The sequence below is a fragment of the Neoarius graeffei genome, chromosome 25 (assembly GCF_027579695.1).
Source record: "Neoarius graeffei isolate fNeoGra1 chromosome 25, fNeoGra1.pri, whole genome shotgun sequence".
NCBI lineage: Eukaryota > Metazoa > Chordata > Actinopteri > Siluriformes > Ariidae > Neoarius > Neoarius graeffei.
The window spans coordinates 12,964,161-12,986,384 of NC_083593.1; the positions used below are offsets into that span (position 1 = coordinate 12,964,161).

At 41.8% G+C, this 22,224-nt stretch overlaps 1 protein-coding gene across 5 annotated transcripts in view; it reads right to left on the reverse strand.

Annotated features, from left to right (window-relative positions):
• Positions 1–22,224, reverse strand: part of ttc28 (tetratricopeptide repeat domain 28) — a 473,297-nt gene that overhangs the window by 45,920 nt on the left and 405,153 nt on the right. For all 5 annotated transcript variants that reach the window (XM_060909515.1, XM_060909514.1, XM_060909517.1 and 2 more), the window contains 3 exons: positions 16,255–16,384; positions 12,541–12,759; positions 10,742–10,910 (listed from right to left, as the gene is read on the reverse strand). In XM_060909515.1, coding sequence (XP_060765498.1) covers positions 10,742–10,910; positions 12,541–12,759; positions 16,255–16,384 — 518 coding nt within the window. The remainder of the gene's footprint in view (positions 1–10,741; positions 10,911–12,540; positions 12,760–16,254; positions 16,385–22,224) is intronic.

A 22,224-nucleotide genomic window follows, 5' to 3' on the forward strand; every position in this document is an offset into this window, starting at 1 on the left:
AAGAAACAAACACCCCCCCCTTCCTAGTATAGTCTCGAGTAGACGACTATTGAACTGGCTGCACACAGTTTTACATACTTTCAGACTAACAAAGTATATTTAGCTGCATTCTTTACCATCTGCCTGCATCTCCTTACCATCTGTCTCTCTGTTCCTCCACCTCGACTAATAGCCATGTCTAGTGAATAACAAGATCAGCTGTGAGCTACTGCTCATTTACGTATCCCCCCCCCCCGCTCTCGCTTATATCACAATGCAAGCAATCGAAGGAATAGGACACTTATTATGAATGTTGACTTCAACAAATAATTAACTCTGAAACAAGTAAAGAGCAGTGTCTCTCCCCAGGGATTTCAAATAGCATCCTGCTAAACTGCCATTTTGAAATAGCATCTTGCTTCTTGAAATGGTGTCAAAATCAACCCTCTGTTTTGTAAATACATTCAGTCGGTAAACAGGAAGTCGATGTGGGACAGACCTGAAAACAGTATACATGGTACAGAACCCCAAGCTGAAGCTCGGTACCAAATATCAAGCAGTTGTGATTTGTAGTTGCTGAGAAAAGTGTTAGAAAAAGTTTGTAAAGCCACACTATACGTTTCGTAAATACATTCAGTCGGTAAACAGGAAGTTGATGTGCGACAGACCTGAAAATGGTACACACGGTATAGAACCCCAAGCTGAAGTTTGGTACCAAGTAGGGATGTTAACCGATGACCGTTTGACCAATGGTTGACCGAATCAACGTCAACCGGTTAATTTTTTTTTGGTTGTCGGTTAAAAAAATAAATAAATAAATAAATCGTTTTGAAGCTGCCGATTTTGGAGCGGAGAACCTGGAATTCTGTGTTGTAAACGCTTGGGGCATCCCATGCGGTGTAAGGACGACAGCTGACAAATCAGAAACACCCATTCGGTCATGTCCCGCCCTCCCGCCCCAGTTGAAGACAGCTGCCACTCGGCGAAAGAAAAGTCTCAGTGTTGGATTACATTTTACTACGATGTTAACCAGGTAGGCAACATCAAGGAAATTCTTGACTATCAAAGAAACAAGAACACGGCGCATGAATGAAGTCGATGGTTGATTAGTCTAGTGAATATTAACCCTCATCCTACCATGCTATTTTACACCTTAATCTTACCATGTGGGGTCCGTTTGGACCCCAATACTTTTCTTTAAAATTAAAGCTTATAAAGACAATCACCAGATAAGTTTTGTTCAGAACATCTTGTATTAATAACAGCAATACACTAAAGGGCCCAAGGCATAAAGAACACACTTAACCTTCATCCTACCAGCCAATTTTACATACCCAAACTACCAGGCGGGGTCCGTATGGACCCCAGGAGGGAATACCTTGAAATCAATGCAGTAAGAACCAATTCAATGCAGCAAACAAACATAACTTTATTGAAGAACAAAATCCACTGTGGCTGAATATCAATGATGTATTATAAATGCAATAACATTGCAATAATATTGCAATAACTAGCATACATGTAGCAAATTATAGCACCACAAAAAAAATTGGCATTATATACATGATTTTTGCAGCTCATGCAGCTGTAAAACATTCTGGATTACAACTTAGGTCTTTTCTTACAGAATTTAAAACAAAAAAGTAATTGTAAAATAATTTAGGGCTTTTGTTTTGCAGCCTGTGCTTATTGCAGCAGTGGGGTCCACACGGACCCCAAGAAGGAATGCCTTGGTAGTTTCATTATGGAACATAAAAGAAATAAAAGAAGTTAACTTTCAGTGTGCTATTCAATTATAAAATGAAAGACAGATAAACTTTACTCTGGGGTCCGGTTGGACCCCAGTAACAAATTAATTATACCTTCACAATGCAAAAAGCTGATCTTCCGGTGCTTTAGTGTTTTAATTAAGACATCAATTCCGACAAATTCATAAAACGGTGAGGCAGTATGTCACATATTTTTAAAATGGCAAACAAACATATAGGTGCGGGGTCCAGATGGACCCCACTTGGTAGGATGAAGGTTAATGTCAACGTAATAATAATAATACACAAGCTCTGAACTAAAACCTGGTTACTCACTGATGTTACTTAGCATCAGACAGTTGGTATATTAGCTTAGCGGCTAATCAGCTCAGCTCCAGCTATCCCATTCCCAATGGCTGTGCACAATTAGCAGCTATGTAACCATAATATCAGTAGCTGGAAAACAATTGCAGTATGAGGTCTCTGTGGCTCACTTCGAAGAAAAGTCCGTAGCAGTATGCAATATCAACACACAGCCTACTGCAGTTATTAACACTGACTGTATTTGTGAAAAATAAAAAAGTATCAGGCTAGACTTTTTAGCTTACAAATTACTATTCTGTTTTTTTTTAAAATTATTATTAGAAGGCACATGGAGTTTAGTCCTGCCTTGGCCAGTGCATTCTGAAAGTATGTTTCGGTCTGTAGCCAACAATGCATGTTATTGCAGATCATATCTCTCCACACAAACTAAAGGCGCAGATGCCGACTTTTGGAGGGAAGGGGAGAGAATGAAATGACGGCGGTGTCTGAGGGGGAGTGACAAACGCAGCTTTTATGTCTGTGAGCCAAGTCGGTGACGGCTTCAGAGCAACTTCGATACCATGCAGTAATGGCGTGTTGATATTGGTAACAGCGTTATAGCGATTAGATTACCCGGCGTCATAACAGCCTTTATTTTAACGCCGTTATTCCCATCACTGAATGTTCTGTACTTCTTCTAGCACTTGACTTTATTTTCAACGCCATCATGGCCAACTGAAACCGTCTCTAAGCTGGAGCCATTTGTCCTCCGCTCCAATACAAACCCCTCGACATCAGTGCCGCGTTTGACTAAATGTTTCGCGCTGTAGAAAAGGTAATGTGAGTGGAGGGCAGCGACTGGGAATGAATGTGCGGATGCTCGCGGTTAGATTTAGAATAGATTCTAATAATTCCAATTCTAGAATTTTGAACTCATAGGTTAACCGACTTTAACCGGCTAATGAGGCTCGGTGGTCGGTCAAGATTTTTTTTTTTTAGTTTTCGCCATCCCTAGTACCACGTAGCTATGATTTGTGGTTGCTGAGAAAAAGGGTGTTTCAGACAGACAGACAGAAGTAAGCCAGTATACCCTCCTTCCTTCGGAGCGGGGGTATAAATAATTAGGCTGCACAGGATCAAGAGAGAGAAAACTTGTATATTTATTTATTTTCACCCAAATTATTCCTCAACATCAGCACATCCATTCATAAAGGACACATCAGATAGTAAGTAACAGCGTAGCAGGTTGTGTAGTATTAATGAAATAGTCATTGGCACAGACAGGAGCAGCTAATTCACACTCCGCCCTCCATTTCTCCCTGCTACGTACATGGACGAGCTTATATGGGCTGCATGAACAGGAAGCAAATCACTACAGAGATTACAGCCCAAGCACTAAATTAAAAAGGCTGCGATTAAAAAGCATTTTAGCGGGAAAATCCTTCACACCATCATTAATGCATTCGTGAAGATGCGACTGTCTCTGATCTTGCGACGCTGATGTAACAACATTACACTGGCAGGGAATTCTCACAGTTCAATAGCCTTTTATGCCTCCCTGTCTATATTTCCTTTTTTCTTCCTACCACTGCCTCCGATTTTGGTTTTCAGATTCCGTCTAAGCAGCTGTTTAGGATTAAAACAGATCACTGAACCTACTGGTATCACTCGCAGCATTTAAACGAGTCTGTGAAACACAAGTAAGTGATTTTTTTTTCTTTTTTACTCTATGCGGCCCATTCTATAATTGCGGGTTGACGCTGTTAGTCACCGTCAGCTCTGTTATCGTTAGACTGGGCAGAATCGATGATAACAGAGTTGACGTCTCCTCCACCATTTTGTTTCCGAACTCCACATGCTAACCTCAAACTAGCTACCGCACGGCACGTATAAAACCAGAAATTTATGGATTTTAATCATATTATTGTTTTTGAGTGAGAGATTGGCTCCAATATCACAATAACAGATTTGACGTACAATTAATCTACTGTCGGTGTGTCCTCAATATTTCGTCCAAATTAATCAGAGAAGAAACATAACATACATGAAGGCTACGTTCACACTGCAGGCTGAAGTGACTCAAATCCGATCTTTTCGCCCATATGTGACCTGTATCCGATCTTTTATTGACAATATGAACGACACAGATCCGATTTTTTCAAATCCGACCCAGGCCGTTTGGATATGTGGTCCTAATTCCGATTCCTATCCGCTCTTTTCATATGCGACTTCAGTCTGAACCGCCAGGTCGCATTCATCCGACTTACACGTCATCAACAAGCCACAAACGTCACTATTCTGTGCTGAAGTAGGCGGCGGGTCTCTCAAAAAAAGTTACAACAACATGGTGCATAATCACGGGTGCAGATAGAGGGTGGGACTCGTCCCACCCAGATTTAAATTCACCTCGCTCGGTCCCCCCCACTTATAGGGAGGAAAAAACGTCTATGCTGTCTTTCTTTGCATAAGGCAAACCTCACGGAAAAATCAAAAGACTAATTACCATTCGGTTTATTGAGGTGCACAGCAGTGTATACATAGTTGCAACAACTCACATAAAACAAAGACTGATATTCGGTTGGTTGAGCTGCACAGACTGCACAGGTTGCGAGCTCGAGCTTGGTTGCTATGGTAACCCACAACAAGTTTGACAGGCATATCGGGGTTGGGGTTGGTTTGCTGGCAGCTTTGTCCCCCCCAGTTTTTTGTCCCCCCCAGTTAAAAAAAATGTATCTGCGCCCCTGCGCATGACATCAATGCGAGGGACGCTTCGGGCTGTGAAGGTTCTGAATCTTCTCAATGGAAGGACGCAGAGGTTAGGGAGCTGATTTCCATTTGGGGGGATGCAGCTATTCAAGCTAGATTGGATGGGTCATACCGCAACCGGGCGGTTTTACTTCCGTAAACACTGGCCATGCTCACTGCGTGTGACGTCGTCGTATCCTGCAATGCGCATGCGGAACACTTTTAGGTCGCTTTTCGTTCATACTGAGGATCACATACAAGTCGCATATATTTGTTAATGTGAATGACCTCACAAAAAAATCGGATTTCACAAAAAAATCGGAATTGAGCATTAAGCCTTGCAGTGTGAACGTAGCGTTTCCCGCCAGAGGAAGTGACGTCTCTCGGTGCAGGTGTCATGCATATTATTAAAAGTCTTTGTGGATTTTATGCGGTTTTATAACAGAGTTGACAAGAACATTGGGACGGATAAAAATATATATATATTTTTTTATGACTGAAATTTCACATAATACAGAAAATAGCCTTTCCATGCAATTGATTTTATCATAGTTAGTAGAATAAGCCCCCCAAAACAGACTGTTAGACTGAATCGCTTCATGTTTATTCGAGTTGACTGTATGAATCAGTAGTCGAAGAGCCAATAATGCGGGAGCAGGGGGGTGGGAGCCATTTAGTTAAAGTTTTATGGATAAATTGGGCCTAAAATGTACATCAAGCATTGCTATTGGTGAAAGTTTGTCATAATTTGCAGTATCGTTAAAACATGATTCAATAAAGGTTTCTTTAGTGGAAAATAACAAAAGGTTTATCTCGGAGACGCGAAATGTACCCTGAATGACCCGTATATTTGATTTGTTGTACTTCTCTGCCGTTCCCAGCTCATCTTCACTGTCCACTGGTTACTAATATCCATATGCAGACTCCCAGTGAAGACTAAGTAAGGAATAAAACACAACAGGCTGCGCTGAGGAAAATTATCAGTGGTTGAAAATTAAACACCAAATAAGAATCAAGAATTCAACAGTGCTGTGGTATAAAATGTATTAATTGAAACGTGTATTTTAAAAATGTACTCTGATACAAGATAACAGGAAGTTAACTACACTGTAAATAAAAAGGGCTGAGACATGTCTTATTTAAATACCCCTAAATGTAACACTTAGAAGATTATTTAGCAATACCTGGAAGACATGTCTTGTGTCTACTGATAGACGCCGGTGTCTTTATAATAGACACACGCGTTTTCTTGCATCCTCTATATACACCCATGTCTTCCTAGAAGACAGTGAAGTATTATTTAAAGGGGAACTGAAGTCATTTTTAAACTTGCTTTATTTCTTAATAAACGTGTTATTCAACTACATTTTCGGTTTTAGTAACCTTATATCGTGACTCGTATTGGCAACTAATTGCAATTAAATATTATACTTATCGGCCTATTCGGTTTTTAGCCGTGTTGAATTTAGTTTGTTTGGTCCACGGCAGGCGTCGCTTATCCGCACGATCTTCACGAGACTTGTGCGAGACTTTGAAACGTGAAGAAGTGTCCGCCAAGTGTCAGTGCCGCCATTTTGAAAACTGTTTTCCAAACGAAGTATTGCACAAAAACGAGTTTAAATGACGATTACTGCCTACTTTTTTCAAACTTTCCTGATTGCTATCAAAACAAACAAAACTTCCGGCTTGATTACATCAGCATTCGAAAGAGGGCGCGCGTGTCTTTTGACAACTCGTGTCCGAAATCGCTCCCTACTCACTATATAGGGCACGATATAGTGGGGACGCCATTTTGTAGTGCTGTTTGCGCTGAAGGAAATTAAAAGTCTCAAACGTGATTTAATAAAAGGCAGCGGCAAAGAAGAAAGTATTCAGCCTTGATTTAAAAAGGACTGAAAGATGCAGGTACTTTGTATGGATTAACGTGGGAAATACGCTCAGTATAATATGGATTTATCACAAAAACACATGCACGGATTAAAGCAAAAAATTTTTATTTGACTGAAAATTTACGGGGGGGGAGGGGTTATGGGTGGATTTCGATGAAATTCTGAGAATGGTTAACTTAGAACTGATAACTTTATTATCAATTAATTAATGGATTAATATATTCAATTTATTGCACTTTCTTTCCATTGCTACCGTATATTATTTTTTTGTGGCAAACCACACAAATGCAAGCGCCTGGAATGTTTCGTTTTTTGCACCATGAACTAAATGGCTTTCCGTTTTCACCTATTTCGTACAGCCAAGCCCACCTCCACTTGTTTTTTACACCTTTATCGACGGCAGACACATCAGTGTCTTCTTTCATGTAAAGCGCATCCACGCTGCCGAAACCGAAAGCAGAATGACATGCTCCTCTATGCTCGACGTCAATATAGAAAAAAGTTTGGATCTTCGCTTAAATTAAAATTAAAATTATAATTTGACCTTACTTTGTGTTGAATACGACTTCAAAAACAATTCAAGATTTTATTAAGAGAAATATTGTGGCCAACACGAGTGTTAAGTTCCCTAAAAGATCGCGTGAAGTTGGCTGCTATCTACTTTGCGTTCGTTCTCATTTTCCTCCATCATTTCATAGGCCAGAAACAGATGTTTTGACGTAATTTAACTTAGTAGGCTATGATTATTATTTAACCGTAGTCTTCTAGACATTTTGACTGTTTGGGGCATTGAACGCTGGTGTATGATTTTCAGGGAATAAAGTTTAGCGCATGTCGGAACATCATTGCGCTCGCAGCCTCCAACTCCTCAAACGTCCTTTAAATTGTGATATAACGTAGGCTAAGGCACGGTTCTAACATACCTTACACATTGGCCTAACGAAAATAATAATTGTTGGGGCGTCTGCTGATTTGTTAGCTATAAATTTAGGTCTAATTACTTCTGACAGTCCGCAAGCATTGCACCGTCGGGTCTTCAAGTCTGGCTGAAGCAGAGGAGCGGGCTTTCCGGGGTTTATTTTTTCGGGGTTTTTTTTTTAACATGCTCTATTTCTATATGTCCAGGTTTGAACTAAGTCATTTTGGCAAGATTTAATTTAATACAAAACAGAAATGGTCAGACACAAGCACGCCAAGCACATGGGAATGTATTTTGCCAATTTTGACAGCGCATGTTTTTTTAATGCCGCACCGTAGACAGCGAACGTTTAAACATGATCAAACATAGGAAATGAACGACACAAAGCATGGCTCAAAAACAAAAAAGTTAAATAAACCCTGCTGATAGTTGATGGTGTTGCAACACATCAGTGTTATAACCCAATCTCTACCCAACCACCCGTCATTTTAATTTTCCTCGGATCAGCACCGACCTCACATCTGGCCTTGGGAGAGTTCAGCTGACGGAAATCCGCCACACGACGGAAAACTTTAACCCATGCACATGCATGGATTTATTATTTTGAAAACCCACCAGCCGACTGATCGGGCACGTTTTAATTGTGTGACAGTAATGACGTAAATACCAGCACGACGGACGAGTGTTCCGAAAGCGTTTTTTCCTCTATATAGTAATTCCTTATATAGAGGTTTTCGACCGACGTGACTGTTGCCATGTCAACAAGTAGCCGGCGCCATTTTGACGGTCACAAATATGGCGACTACCGGTAGCGATACACTGTTGATCATGACGAAGTCTCATTGTCGAGTATTTTATCCGGCCTAGATGACGCGAGTAAGAAGTGATATCACCAGAAAATCAATGATGCTGGTGTACGTGATCCGTACACGTTACCAGGCTATCTTTTTCTGGCTTTGCAGCGTGGGTGATCTTCCTGACCTGCAGTCAGGCGTGTGGGAAATACCAGGGAAAAAACATCAAAGAAAAAGGAGCGAGATGCAGAAAACACCTTCACTATCCAGCGACGTAGGGCATTTACAGGGCGAGCAGAGGGAGAGGTATTTGCAAAAATTGAGGTTAGCAGGCTTAGAGAACGACGTTTACCTGCTTCCACCAGGATTGTTCACTGACGTACGGAAGTACACCAAGCCCTCGTCTTTACCTGACTTCGGCCCACATGATCTGTATACCTATGTCGTTAAAAACCAGGCTGGGTAACATGCCTACATCAGCGGGTCGTCCCTGGAGCCGGTGGTCGCCATCTTATTACAGCTAAGGTTTGTTCACGTTTTCATTTACTTTCGGTCCTCAGGATAAACAAAATGTTATTAAATGTCATTGAAATAACTTCTTAGTCTGTTGAGACATGGCCCGTTATAAATTTGCTGTTACCAGGCAATGACCAAGAACTGTATTATTAGGGTCAGTGTCTGTGTTGTAGCGGTGCACTAGCAGCTAGCTGTTAGCACTAGCTAATGTCAACAACAGTAGCTGGTATGTTACTGCAGCAATGTTTACGTTCAGTCGTTTGGATGACTGTTAAAACCTTTCAGTCTCAAGTTTTTCCTTTACTGTATTTACTAGTTTACTGAGCTAGCGCGCTCGCTCCCAGCCTGCCCGAGTTAGCGCGCTCGCTCCCAGCCTGCCCGAGCGCGCTAGCTCAGTAAACTAGTAAATACAGTAAAGGAAAAACTTGAGGCTGAAAGGTTTTAACAGTCATCCAAATGACTGAACGTAAACATTGCTACAGTAACATACCAGCTACTGTTGTTGACATTAGCTAGCTTGACCTTCAAAATGGCGGACACCGGGGCGTCACGTCACCTGTGACGTCACGTCGAAATCCTCTATAGGGAGGAGGGAGTAGTGAACGAGTGAGCGATTTCAGACACAGGGAACGTTGGCAGATGTCGGTCGCTTTGATTTCCGCTGTACGTTTTACTTCCGTCCTACGATGTCTCGCACAGGTCTCGGCGAATCTCGTTTACGGCCGTCGCTTTGACATATGGACTGATATATTACAGAGCGTATTTCAAACACTCATAACTTGCTATAGCAGCGACAAAATAGCGATCAAAAACGCGTTCCTACATTTAATAAAATGAGAAATAGAATTTTGATAATGAAAAATTTGCCTTCAGTTGGCCTTTAAATACCTCGGTGTTTCATGTAAATACCCTAGACGTGTCTTTTTTACAGTGTAACTAATACGGTTCTCAACAACGGTTTTCTCAAACACATGCATAACGATGCCTTTCAATAATACCTGTTTTGTCATCTGTTATTGTTACTTTTCTGGAACTGGGACAAATATGATGTCGAATGCAGCCTTTGGGGAGCAATTAAGAAATGTTGCTTTGCTGTAGAAATCGCACTTATCTCGAGGCTTTTTGGCATTGCATTGAGCATCTGGATAGCGATCGCTCCCTGCAAAGGTGAGCTTGCTTGCACTGCTGTTGATCAGTCACAACTAAATAAAGCTGGTGATTATTAATCGGGAGATTAGTTTTGTCACTACTAAACTGAAGATCAGATTTGCACGAGGGTTCGTTTTTCTCAACGTAGCTGCAACTTCTTGTTGCCGGAAAAGCACAAGAATACAGGAAAAGACCATTTCCACAAAATAAACCTGTCTACTTTGGGTCACGAACTTATCAGCGCGACCGGATGCCCCCCCGTCCAGCTGTCACTGCTTATTTCCCAGTGTGTGTGGTGAGAAGAGGTCCCTCTGGGATAAACTTCCAGCACATACGCAAACACACAGTGCTCCATCCTGCTGCACTTCCGACCACCATCTGATGTGACTGCATCCATCCGAATTTATTTTAACGCTCACCGATTCGCGCACCAGAACTGGAATAGCTGTAGGGGTCCATCACCTTGCCGTCCTTCTCTCTCTATTTTCACTATACTGATATGAGATTAGTTTATATCTCAAGTGCTTTGTGCTGGAGCTATGCTGCGCTGCTTTACTAAGGGACGGTCAAACAGTCCGTCATCTTTGCTGGGCACATTCAGGCACTTGAGACTAACGGTCTATTATAAATGTGCAAAGAAGACCTTTAAATGACCCGGGCACCAGAGAGACAGATGAATGTCGTTCTGTCCAAACTGACCTGCTATAGTACGCGTCCACTCCAAGAGCTTCTCTTGCATTGGCAATGTGCTGCTCCAGGGACGAGGCTCCACCCCCTTGCACGGACCCGCCCCCAGCCTCCTGGAAATCAGACGGCCCGCTCTCTGAAGCCCCTTCGCCGAGGTACACTTCGTGGAACTTGAGAATTCCTGGCAAAGCACAGAGAATTGATTTAGCGCAATACGTGCACATATAAAAGGTCATTTTATTATATTTTGTGGTAATAACAAATAAATGCGTTGTGATGCACTCTCCCCGGCTCACTGTATGTAATTCTCCTTGCTTTAAAGGTCATGGATAACGTAAGAGGCAGAAAGAGCATGAATAGGTTTTCAGAGCTACAGCTAATTAAACAGAATATTATTCATGCTTCCTAGGGTTAAACACAAAACTTCAAGTCGTACGTCACTGTGGTGAAGGGAGAAAGTCCGTCCTGTAAGGAGCTGCAGGAAGAAAAGCAGAACGAGGTCAGAGAAAATAAAATAAACCCCACCAGCTGTGTCTGTGGAGTGAGTTTGTCTGTGTGCGTATGTCGGAATAATATTGAGATATTTCAGACTCTGTGTGTGTGTGAGAACGTGTGCGCATCTTAGGGAGAGGATGTGTGAGGAACAGGGAGGCAGGTGGCACTGCTGCTTTGCGTTAATTCACAGCTTTTTACTGGTTACTGCCAAGCAGCAGGCAGCAGACAATGAGCTGCAGGGAACAGAAGGTGTGAGGGATATGGCTGCTTCACACAACATGATCAGCTCTGTGTGTGTGTGTGTGTGTGTGTATGTGTGTGTGGCACACAGAGCGTAAGAACACAATTAAGGACTTACAGATTTGTTAGCACGTGTGTGTGTGTGTGTTTGTGGACAGACAGGGGCTCAGCATGTCTTCAGACTAGGCTCTGCTTGTTTATCCAACTGTGTGTATTGGGTCTGTCTCACACCTCTGGCTCCCTCACAGAGGCGCTCACGCACCCACCCACCCACCGTTTCATCAATCCACTCACTCTCACTCAGTCCATCACCACCCATCAATCCATCCATCCATCCTTCCTTCCAATCCACCAACTGACTCGCCCAATACATCAATCTGACCCCAATCCCCCATACACACCCCTTATCCACTCATCCAATCCATCCATTTATCCACCTGTTGCATCCATCCACACACTTACTCCTTGACTCCCTTATCTCTCTACCCCCCGGTCATCCATCCATTTCATTCCACCCGCCTCATCCATCTCTCGACCCATGTACGCTTCAATCCGATCTTTCACCCACCCGCTCATCCAATCCATCTATCTACCCATCCAATCTCTCTATCCACCCACTGCATTCTAGCACCCGTCTAATTATTCACCTGCCCCATCCGTCTACCCTCCCATGTACTCTCAGACTCGCCCTTTCATCAAGTGGATTTTTTTTTGGAGAGAAAAATGATCCCTTGCACACCGCAGTCTCTTCAAACAGCAAATCGCCAAAAGTCTGAATATTCACACATCAGTATGGCTCCTGCTTGGGAATTAAGCTAAGAGAGATGAGACTGAGATGGTACGGGCACATCCTGAGAAGAGATGCAGAGCATGGTGGAAGGAGAATGTTCACGGAAACGACGAAGGCCAAAGAAGAGATACATGGACGTGGTGAGAGAGGACATGAAAGTGGCAGGTGTGGTAGAGAAGGATGTGAAGGACAGGGAGCAACAGAGATGAAAGATCTGCTGTGGCGACCCATAATCGGGAGCAGCCAAGAGAAGAAGAAGTAGTATGGCTCCTGGGTGTTCTCCTACCTGAACCTGGGGCCAGCAGCCAGCTGTACAGGTAACCAGCTGCCACTGAGTAGTAGAGCACCAGAGCGCGCTGACCGTTCACTGTGTCCAAGATGTGCTCCACGGTGACAGGCGTGTACGGGTCTGAATCCTGCTGACCCGTCTGCCGCTCCACAAGCAGGTCAGCAAACGCTCGTGTTCGGCCTCGCTCTGCCACCGCCAGTGCCTCGTCGTGGTGACCTGAGATCACGCACAGATTCCCATTTACACAGCAGTCATGCAGATACAGGATCTTCTGTCCTGTTCATTACTTGGTTAGCCTGCTCATTTGCCAGAACATTCTGACCGTAGCCGTCTCTTTAGATATTACAGCAACATAATTGTATTATATGTTATAGATACCCTTAGAGTGGACGCTTAGTACAGCAGGTGAGCATGCTGCACTGGTTGGATGCGTTCCCAGAAACAGATAAACCCTCGTGTTCTGTTCACTACTTAGCGATGGATGTCTCCAGACAGCGCCTTTAATTTCTTATTAAAACGCCCGTTATATGAAACGCTCATCCCAATTACTAGCAATGTAAACAATACTTACACAAAACCCTTCGTATGTTTGGAAAGCTTAGTGGTGGCAGGTGTGTGTTCATACGTGTGAGAGAAATAAAAGATGAAGGGAAGGTGGCGGGAACTAAAGGCACATTTACACGTTTATCTCTTATTGATAATCTCCGGTCAAAACTCTGGACATGATCTCTAGACGACAATTTTTTTTTTTGTCATGTTCATGAAAGAAGTTGTACACAGCATGTTCTCATGCACAGGTGAACAGAAGTGTTCGACATGCTAGGAGTTCAGCAAATCTGCTGGTGGGAAGCAGTTTTTGATCGGTAAAACTGAAATTAAACATTCTTTTCAAGTGTCTGGAAAGGGCATGAATTTGTGATGAGCCTGCATTACTCCTAACACCATTAAGTAGCACAAACGCCTCTTTATTTAGATTTAACGAGGTTACTTCTTGGAGGAGCGCCATTCATATGATTTGCATTCCATTGCCGAGTTTTTATTAAATCTTTAAAATGAAACACATCATGCGCTTTTCTTATTCATACTGACTGCTCATATACAGCATAGAAAATTACAGAAAAAATATATTAAATATTTGATCATCCTATTAAAAAAAAAACAGATACCCTATGGGTAGTGTGGCTGCTGCTTATAAATAAAATAAAATTGTTTTCTGATCCCATGTCCATACAGTAAATATTGCATATATACATGTCATCAATTACACTCGCCAAGCATCACCAAGTTGTGAGCAGCGTCAGGGCTCGTAGTGTTTTGGTTCCCAATTTTGTTTACTGTGTTTTGTTGAAAATACAGTGCTGTGAACTAGATCTATTTTCAAACTAGTAAGAAAGAAAGAAAGAACTTGTTCATGAATTGTCTTCGAAGCATTATCTGGTAGCCTAGTAAACTAGACCCACCCGCCTAGCGGCCAAAAATATTTTTGCCTAGCGAAGGGGTCTAGCCTCGCACCATATAAACAAAAACACCCCGGGCATCAAATCGTGCCCGCCAATCACAACGCAAGGTTTTTGTTTGGATTCTTTGGGCGGGCTTTTGCAGGAGTGACGACAAAGCTGCACGACGCTGGAGAAAGCGCAACAGGAAAGATGGCTACGGCTAGTGAACAGCGCGCGTTTGACTCCGCTTTGGAATCAGTTTTAGAAGAATTAGACTTGGAGTTTTCGTTGAAACATGAGCAGGAAGAGGCTCTCCGCTCATTCCTTCTCAAGAAGGACGTTTTCGCTGTTTTGCCGACCGGCTATGGCAAAAGTCTGATCTACCAGTTGGCTCCGCTCGTAGCCAAAAGGATGGGGCTAGTTTGTGCAGTACGAAGAATTAATAAACAGCTTTGAAACATTACTTTTTGATTGTTTCTTATTTTCCCGTTATTTTAAATTTAAGGGCGGCACGGTGGTGTAGTGGTTAGCGCTGTCGCCTCACAGCAAGAAGGTCCTGGGTTCGAGCCCCGGGGCCGGCGAGGGCCTTTCTGTGTGGAGTTTGCATGTTCTCCCCGTGTCCGCGTGGGTTTCCTCCGGGTGCTCCGGTTTCCCCCACAGTCCAAAGACATGCAGGTTAGGTTAACTGGTGACTCTAAATTGAGCGTAGGTGTGAATGTGAGTGTGAATGGTTGTCTGTGTCTATGTGTCAGCCCTGTGATGACCTGGCGACTTGTCCAGGGTGTACCCCGCCTTTCGCCCGTAGTCAGCTGGGATAGGCTCCAGCTTGCCTGCGACCCTGTAGAAGGATAAAGCGGCTAGAGATAATGAGATGAGATTTTAAATTTAAGGGAAATTATTTCACCAAACACCACTAAATAAAAACTCTCAAAAACAGTTTAAGCAAACCCTTGAAAAACACTTGGAAAAAAAAGTGTATGTGGTACAGACTCCAAACTTGTGGTCATTATCTCCAAACTTCTTAATATCTAGAACCTGTTTATTAATTAATACGCATTTTGAAAAGTTATTTATTTCAAGGCCTCCCCTACTGCTTTCTGTCGCTCTGACTACGTCACAGTCACTGTTGCGCTGATTGGTCAGAGCGTTGGCCTATACGCACAGAGACAGTTTGAAAGACAGCGGTTTGTTCCTCCTACCCGCTTCGGAAATGTCTACGGATCGAGGCCAGACTAAATATTCACATTTAGTCTGGCTTGTCAGGCTAATTATCTGGTACTAATGAGGACATTGTGATTCACAAGTGTAGTGTAAAGACTCTAAAATAAAAAAATAAAATAAAAAAATTGAAGCGAATAGCAGAAGTTTGATATCGGCTTCTCAATATATCAGCCAAAAAGCTCAAAAAAAACCCTTACAAAACCTTTCATTTGCCCTTTCAGACGGACCAAACAACAGCTGCGATAATCAAAAGGTACATTTTCTTCAAATAAAACACTTGATATCGAATCAGTAGCCTTGGCGAACCATGAGGTGAATTTTATCTTCCGATACTATGAAGTTATAACGAGGTTTCTCTTATTTCGTTTCTGGTTCTGATCGGTTCCGAAGTTTATCAAGAAGTAGAACGGGTAATCGAACTTGATCAGGATAAGTGCTGATTGGCTACGAAGTTTCGCTATTGTTACACTCATTCTTACAACACGATGACATAATGGCTTCGCCACTCGTTCTTGTGTACCTTCGATAACGCGAGATCGACTGTTCGTATCGCGAGATCACGAGTCGCCGTTCTGGTGATTGTAATGCTTATGCGTATGTGCAGTGCGCTATTGTTACGCTCATTCTTACAACACGATGACATAGTGGCTACTGCCTCGCTTTGCCTCTATGAGGCAGCAGCCACAAAAATAACGCCTTTTTTCTTTTCTTTTTAATGTGCAGCTAAGCTCTAATCAACTAACAGTCATGAGAAATTTCCAAACCTATTCTGTTATTCCAGACCAGACGCTTATGGTGTTGGAATGAAACCGTGTTTGTCTGCTGGGAGTAATTTGATAAATAGAATTCAAGGTTCGGAACCGGCACAGTGCTGGATATTTATCTGAGGCTTGAATGTTATTGTATGCTGAAACTTAATACCAAAGATTAATATTTTACTGTACATTAGGGTACATCTTTGAAACAATAACACATCTTGTGGTGCAAACTGCCAGTCATGAAGTTTTAAGATTACATTTTGGTGAGAGAGATGATGCAAAACGATGCCTACCGAGGCTGACGAGGACCCTCTGGAGAGCCTGGTAGGAGGAGGTCTGGAGGTCGAACAGGGAGAGTTTGTAATCGGTGCTGTGCTGAGCCTCGTGTCGAATCGTCTCAAATAAAGCCGAGGCACGATACAACTAAAGGAGGAAAAGAAAGAACAAATGTATACACACACACACACATACATAAAATGGTTTTCCCCAAAGCGTTTTAGCGTATCGGGCCCGATGCGCTTGCTCTGCCTGCCGATACGCTTAGTCGCTTTAGTTAAAATCCGATATGCTTAGATTTATACCGATACGTTAATTTTCCTACCCACAAGTAACTAGATACATAGGAGAGCAAATAACAGATCCATTTACATATTGACTGATATTTGTGTTAAACAAACGGTCTTTTTTCCCAATGTTTGTGTTGATTCTGTCAAAGTAATATGTCTGCGTGGTATGATGTAAACAAACTGTAATCTGTTGGCTGTGTCAAGATCACGTGTTCAAACCGTCCAATAAAAATATCGAAAGAAAACGTCAGACATCCCGGAATTTTCCGATTCATTATAAGCGATCTCATTGGCTGCCGAGGTTGTCCCCGACCAGACGGACAAAGCCGACTGATTTTAATCACAAAAGTTTGACCTGCAAGTTTGACCTTATCATTATGGCTTCGATCAAAGACTGGTTGACTAAACGTCAACAAACCCGCGTGAGCGATGGCGCACAAAACCAGACAACTGTCACAATAAATTAATCGATAAATTAATCACAGTGTGATGTCACTGGGATCCATTTAACAAAAGAAGGCTCCGGATTATTCTTTTGTTAAAGGGTCACCGTGACATCACGCTGCCAAATATGCTTATCGTTATTGTTCGAAATTATGCTACATTTGACACTTATTAACAAATTCTCTTCATGAATGTGTTTATACAGTAAGTACATAATCTTTCTGCAAACTTAAATGTATGAATTAAGTTTTCTTTTCCTTTAAATATGTTTTAATCTTAATCTCGTCCATTTAATAAAGTGCCAAAATTTAAACTTTATAATATGCAGTCGCCTTACTTTTCTTTTCAGTGTATCTTAGTTCTACATATATTACGGTAATTGCGTCAAAAACACTCTAAATCATTACAGTTATAGTAATACAGCAACTTATTTTAAGGTGGCAGGTCTTAGGTTCAGATCCCTTTGTGATCAACAGGAGGTCATGATGATCGATTCTCTTCATTGGGTTGCATAAGATGGAGCAAACCACTGGTCATGTTTTCATGCACATTTTTGTTACAGCACTACTTGATCATAGATAATTAAGGGATCGCCGTAGATTATCAATCTATCATAGACCTCAGTAATCTAGAACAAAACAGTTTAACTTGCATGCTGAACTTTAAGGTGAAATTTCAAATGTGTATACATTAATACTATTTACACTACCGTTCAAAAGTTTGGGGTCACTTTGAAATGTCCTCATTTTTGAAAGAAAAGCACTGTTCTTTTCAATGAAGATCACTTTAAACTGATCAGAAATCCACTCTATACATTGCTAATGTGGCAAATGACTATTCTAGCTGGTTTTCGGTGCAATATCTCCATAGGTGTATAGAGGCCCATTTCCAGCAACTCTCACTCCAGTGTTCTAATGGTACAATGTGTTTGCTCATTGCCTCAGAAGGCTAATGGATGATTAGAAAACCCTTGTACAATCATGTTAGCACCGCTGAAAACAGTTGAGCTCTTTAGAGAAGCTATAAAACTGACCTTCCTTTGAGCAGATTGAGTTTCTGGAGCATCACATTTGTGGGCTCGATTAAATGCTCAAAATGGCCAGAAAAATGTCTTGACTATATTTTCTATTTGCTTTACAACTTATGGTGGTAAATAAAAGTGTGACTTTTCATGGAAAACACAAAATTGTCTGGGTGACCCCAAACTTTTGAACAGTAGTGTAGGTCAGAAATCATTGAAACACTGGTAAAATCTATCCTATAATCATGGATCTAAAACCTCTCAGAGACCCTGAAAATGCACCGAGAGGCATGCCCCCGGACCGCCCTACAGTAGTTTCGCTTCACGCCATTGGCGCTCAATCGTCTGTGTATTATCAGGCCAGAATTTAGGGCTTTAATTTTTTTCTGGGGAAAACACTGATTTATATATATGGGTCCGTCTCAGAAACTGGTCTCTCATTTGGGACATTATGGTCAAAAAATAAATTTTCTAATTTTACTTTTTTTTTTTGCATTTACCGAACACTCAATGTTTCTTTTGTCATGTTTAATAAGAATAAAGATATCATCTTGCTTTATCTGGCCTCCACTGTGGAAAATTTTGATTACAATTCAAATGCTTTTGTAAAATTGATTTACATCTAAAATAACTACATCATGAAGAATTAAAGCCCGTCCTTCACAGATGAGTGAAAATATTTAATAAATTTCCTCTTTTTGATTGCTTGGGTTAAAAATGCCAAGTTATGATGACTGAATTGATTATTCACTTAAATATGAATAATATGATGCATTGTGGGTATCTGATACGGCGAAATAGGACACAATGGAAAAATCAAGAACACACCGGAAAGATGAGAATAACGGCGGTGGTAAAAGAACAGCGACTGTACCGGCTGAAGGTCGCGCGGGTCTCTGCTGCGGTGCGCGAGCAACGGGACATCACTACCGCACTGGACGGAGCGCGAGGCGGGGGCGGGGCAAAATGACTGGCCGTAGATTCTATCAAAAGTTCAATCTAAATTGACCATGGTTGCAAAATATTGGCCAAAAATACGCAAACACTATGAAATATGAAAGTAAGATGAAAAAGAAACATTCTATCGCCTTATACTGCAAGACTAAAACAAAATAAAACTCTCAAAACTCACCTTTTCAGCGATAACGTCCGAACAGATCACCCGCGTAACAGAAAGACCGCAAATGGAAGCACGATCAACTTCTAACTGTTGGAGTGGAAAATTCCATTCTACACATGCAAATTGTTAATATGTGTCCTTCCCTGCACACAAATAACACGCTACGGTAAAAAATAGACCACGACTCATTTTATAGCTCAGAAATTCATACAAGACCAGCTACCATCGTAACATATTCTGTAAGAAATATATTCTATACCTAACTTTCAGCTTTCGTTTTAAAAAAACAAAATCGCAGGTTTATAACTAAATTTTTATACGGCGTAGTGATTTCAAGTTACTACTTTAGGTGAGGTAGTGACCTTGACCCTGAGGCTTTCCGTTTAGATCGAAACACACGATCGTATTGGTTTTGGGTCTGCGGAAAATGGAGTTACAACGGTGATCAAATATTTTGCATGATGTTTTATTACGGTTATGATTATTCTGTGAGCGCGCCAATCCTTAGGTGTATAAAGTTACAACTTTAAAATACAATTAGTGATAAGTGTAGACTTTTCAGTGGACTACAACCTTTTTAATGGAATGCGATGTCGTCAACCATTTATCATGTCCCAGATCAAGCCGCCATTTTTCCACAAATTTGCAGAATTTTTGCCAAATTCTGAATAGAGTATTCACATCCAAGATTTAGTTTTATCTGTATTATTTCTTTCATCATTTTATTTCAAATTAAAACCAACATCACCATTCAAAACCGTATAGTTTATTGACCGAGTATTTTTCGTGGGGTACCCCCACAGTATCCAGTTTCTGAGACAGACCCATACACTGAGAATTTACTGAGAAATACAAAAAAAAAAAAAAACAAGCACAAAATTCTGGACTGAATATTGTCATGGAAACCTCAAAAAAGCATTTTTCCAGTTCTCTGCACTGAACAGCAGGTGGCATGAGACCCCTATGCCTAGAAACCCAGGCTCCCATGTTGCAACAGGCTTTCTGCAGTAAGGGAATGTCCTCTCCCTTTCCCTCTCCTTCACCTTCCTTCATAAGACACAAAATGCAAACCTCATTCTCACAAATAATCATGAGGCGCAAAACAGGAGCTGATTGTCGACTGAGACAGCAATTTAAACATGCTAATGGGGCCTTTTAAAAAAAAAATGGAGGAAAGTGAAAGAGGGATGTTTTGTAAGAGGAAGTCTCGGAGTGAACAGAGCTCGAGACATAGGCTGCTGTTTGTTTGCGCTTTAGCACCGGTCTGTTTTTCATTTAGCCTGATGAATAAAGAGGGTCTGTACGGTGTGAATGGCGCACTATTTCTCTATAATTATTCCTTTCTTTCGCTCAGACAGAGCAATGGAGCCATAGTGTCACTCTCTCACACACACAATTTATATATATATATATATATATATATATATATATATATATATATATATATATATATATATACACACACACATACACACAGGAATAGTAAATGTCAGCGTGGTAGACTGTACGTTTGTGTGCGTGTCTTCTCGCGATTACACAAAGCTTGCGTTACAAAATCTGCATCTGCACTTATGTATGTTTAGAGATGGGCTCCGTGACGAAAGCGTGTTCGAGTTGTGCGTGTTTGTGTGTGCGCTGACTAGTGGAGCTGGGGAGTGGAATGCAGTGTTCCTTTCGTCAGCATCTGCCAAGACTAGCCTGCAATCAATTAAGAATGGAATGCTTCTGCAGCACACAAACCCACACGTACATACACACTCTCACGTTGCCTGTGATTTGCACGAGCCAAGTTCAGAGATATCTACCCGTCTCAAAGACAAGCATACACACAAACATGCAACAGCTTTACTTACATTTCTCAACACATACAACTATGCTGTTGAATTCTTTCACTTTCATGGTAGGCCCATTCAGACTGACTGCACATACCCACATCTACACGCTGCTCCAAAAAGGATCCCAGGGCTTCAACTTTTAAGGCAACACCTCCATCAATGACATCGTACTCATCAACTTGTAACTCTCTACCTAGCATTGTATAGCTGCATTGCATTCTGGAACTCTGGGCGTGTGTGTGCGCGCGTGTGCTCTCTTCACTAATTTACGTTGGATGACGTTATCGCTTGTGTTTGACGCCACTGAAATTTTTCTCCTATTAAACATCACTGTAACTGTTCTAGCAATGTCTCCCTGTGACGCTGGTGTGACCACTACAACCACTAACGTCTCTCTGGAAGAAGAAAATATACGGTAGCACCAACTAACAAATTAGAACCATAATTGCTAAACAGAGCACAAATGTTTCAATATAACATTGAATGATTGACAGTAAGAAATGTTTCAAATCACAATTATTGCTCATTTTGTTAACAAAAAAATGTGATGGAGCCACCACTGCAGTAGAAGCAACAGTAAGCTCAGATTAGCTACAATCCAGTTACGTGAGCTTCCAAGGTGGCCAAAAACAAAGATTAATGGTTACCAAGTTAGCCAGAGAGCCTCAAGAGCACTGGAAAATAAAGCTGCAAGCAGTGATCAGGGGGCCAATTAGCTCAGAAGGGCATAGTCGCCATGGAAATTTCATGTCATTCACAGCACGTTTCATGTCAACTGACCAAAAACTGAGCCCACATCCTGTTTGACAGCTTTGCCAGTGAATATGATCTCAGAACAAGAAATGGCAACATGTTTCGATATCAGGATCACAAAAGGCCTGACCTGAAAAAAAAAAAAAAAAAAAAATCAGGTTTCTAGAGCTTGTTTTTGAAAATCTGGCATACGGTTCAAAGGTTACACTCATAAATGCACCTTCAACTTTGACCCATTGGTGGCGCTACAGCGCTGGAGGTGCAAACGTGAAACTTGGTGAAAAGCATCAGGGGACTGGTTGCAATCAATGTGCCAAATTTCAAAACTTTTTACCATACGGTTCTCTGGGCTGCCACCAGGGGCGCAGATACGTTTTTTGAACTGGGGAGGACAAAGCTGCCAGCAAACCAACGCCAACCCCACCCCCAACATGTGTTGTGCGAGGAATATACTCTGATGCCCTTAAAACTGCCTTCTGAGCACTGTATCTACAGGCTACCACCGAAAGAAGGAGGCTACCAGA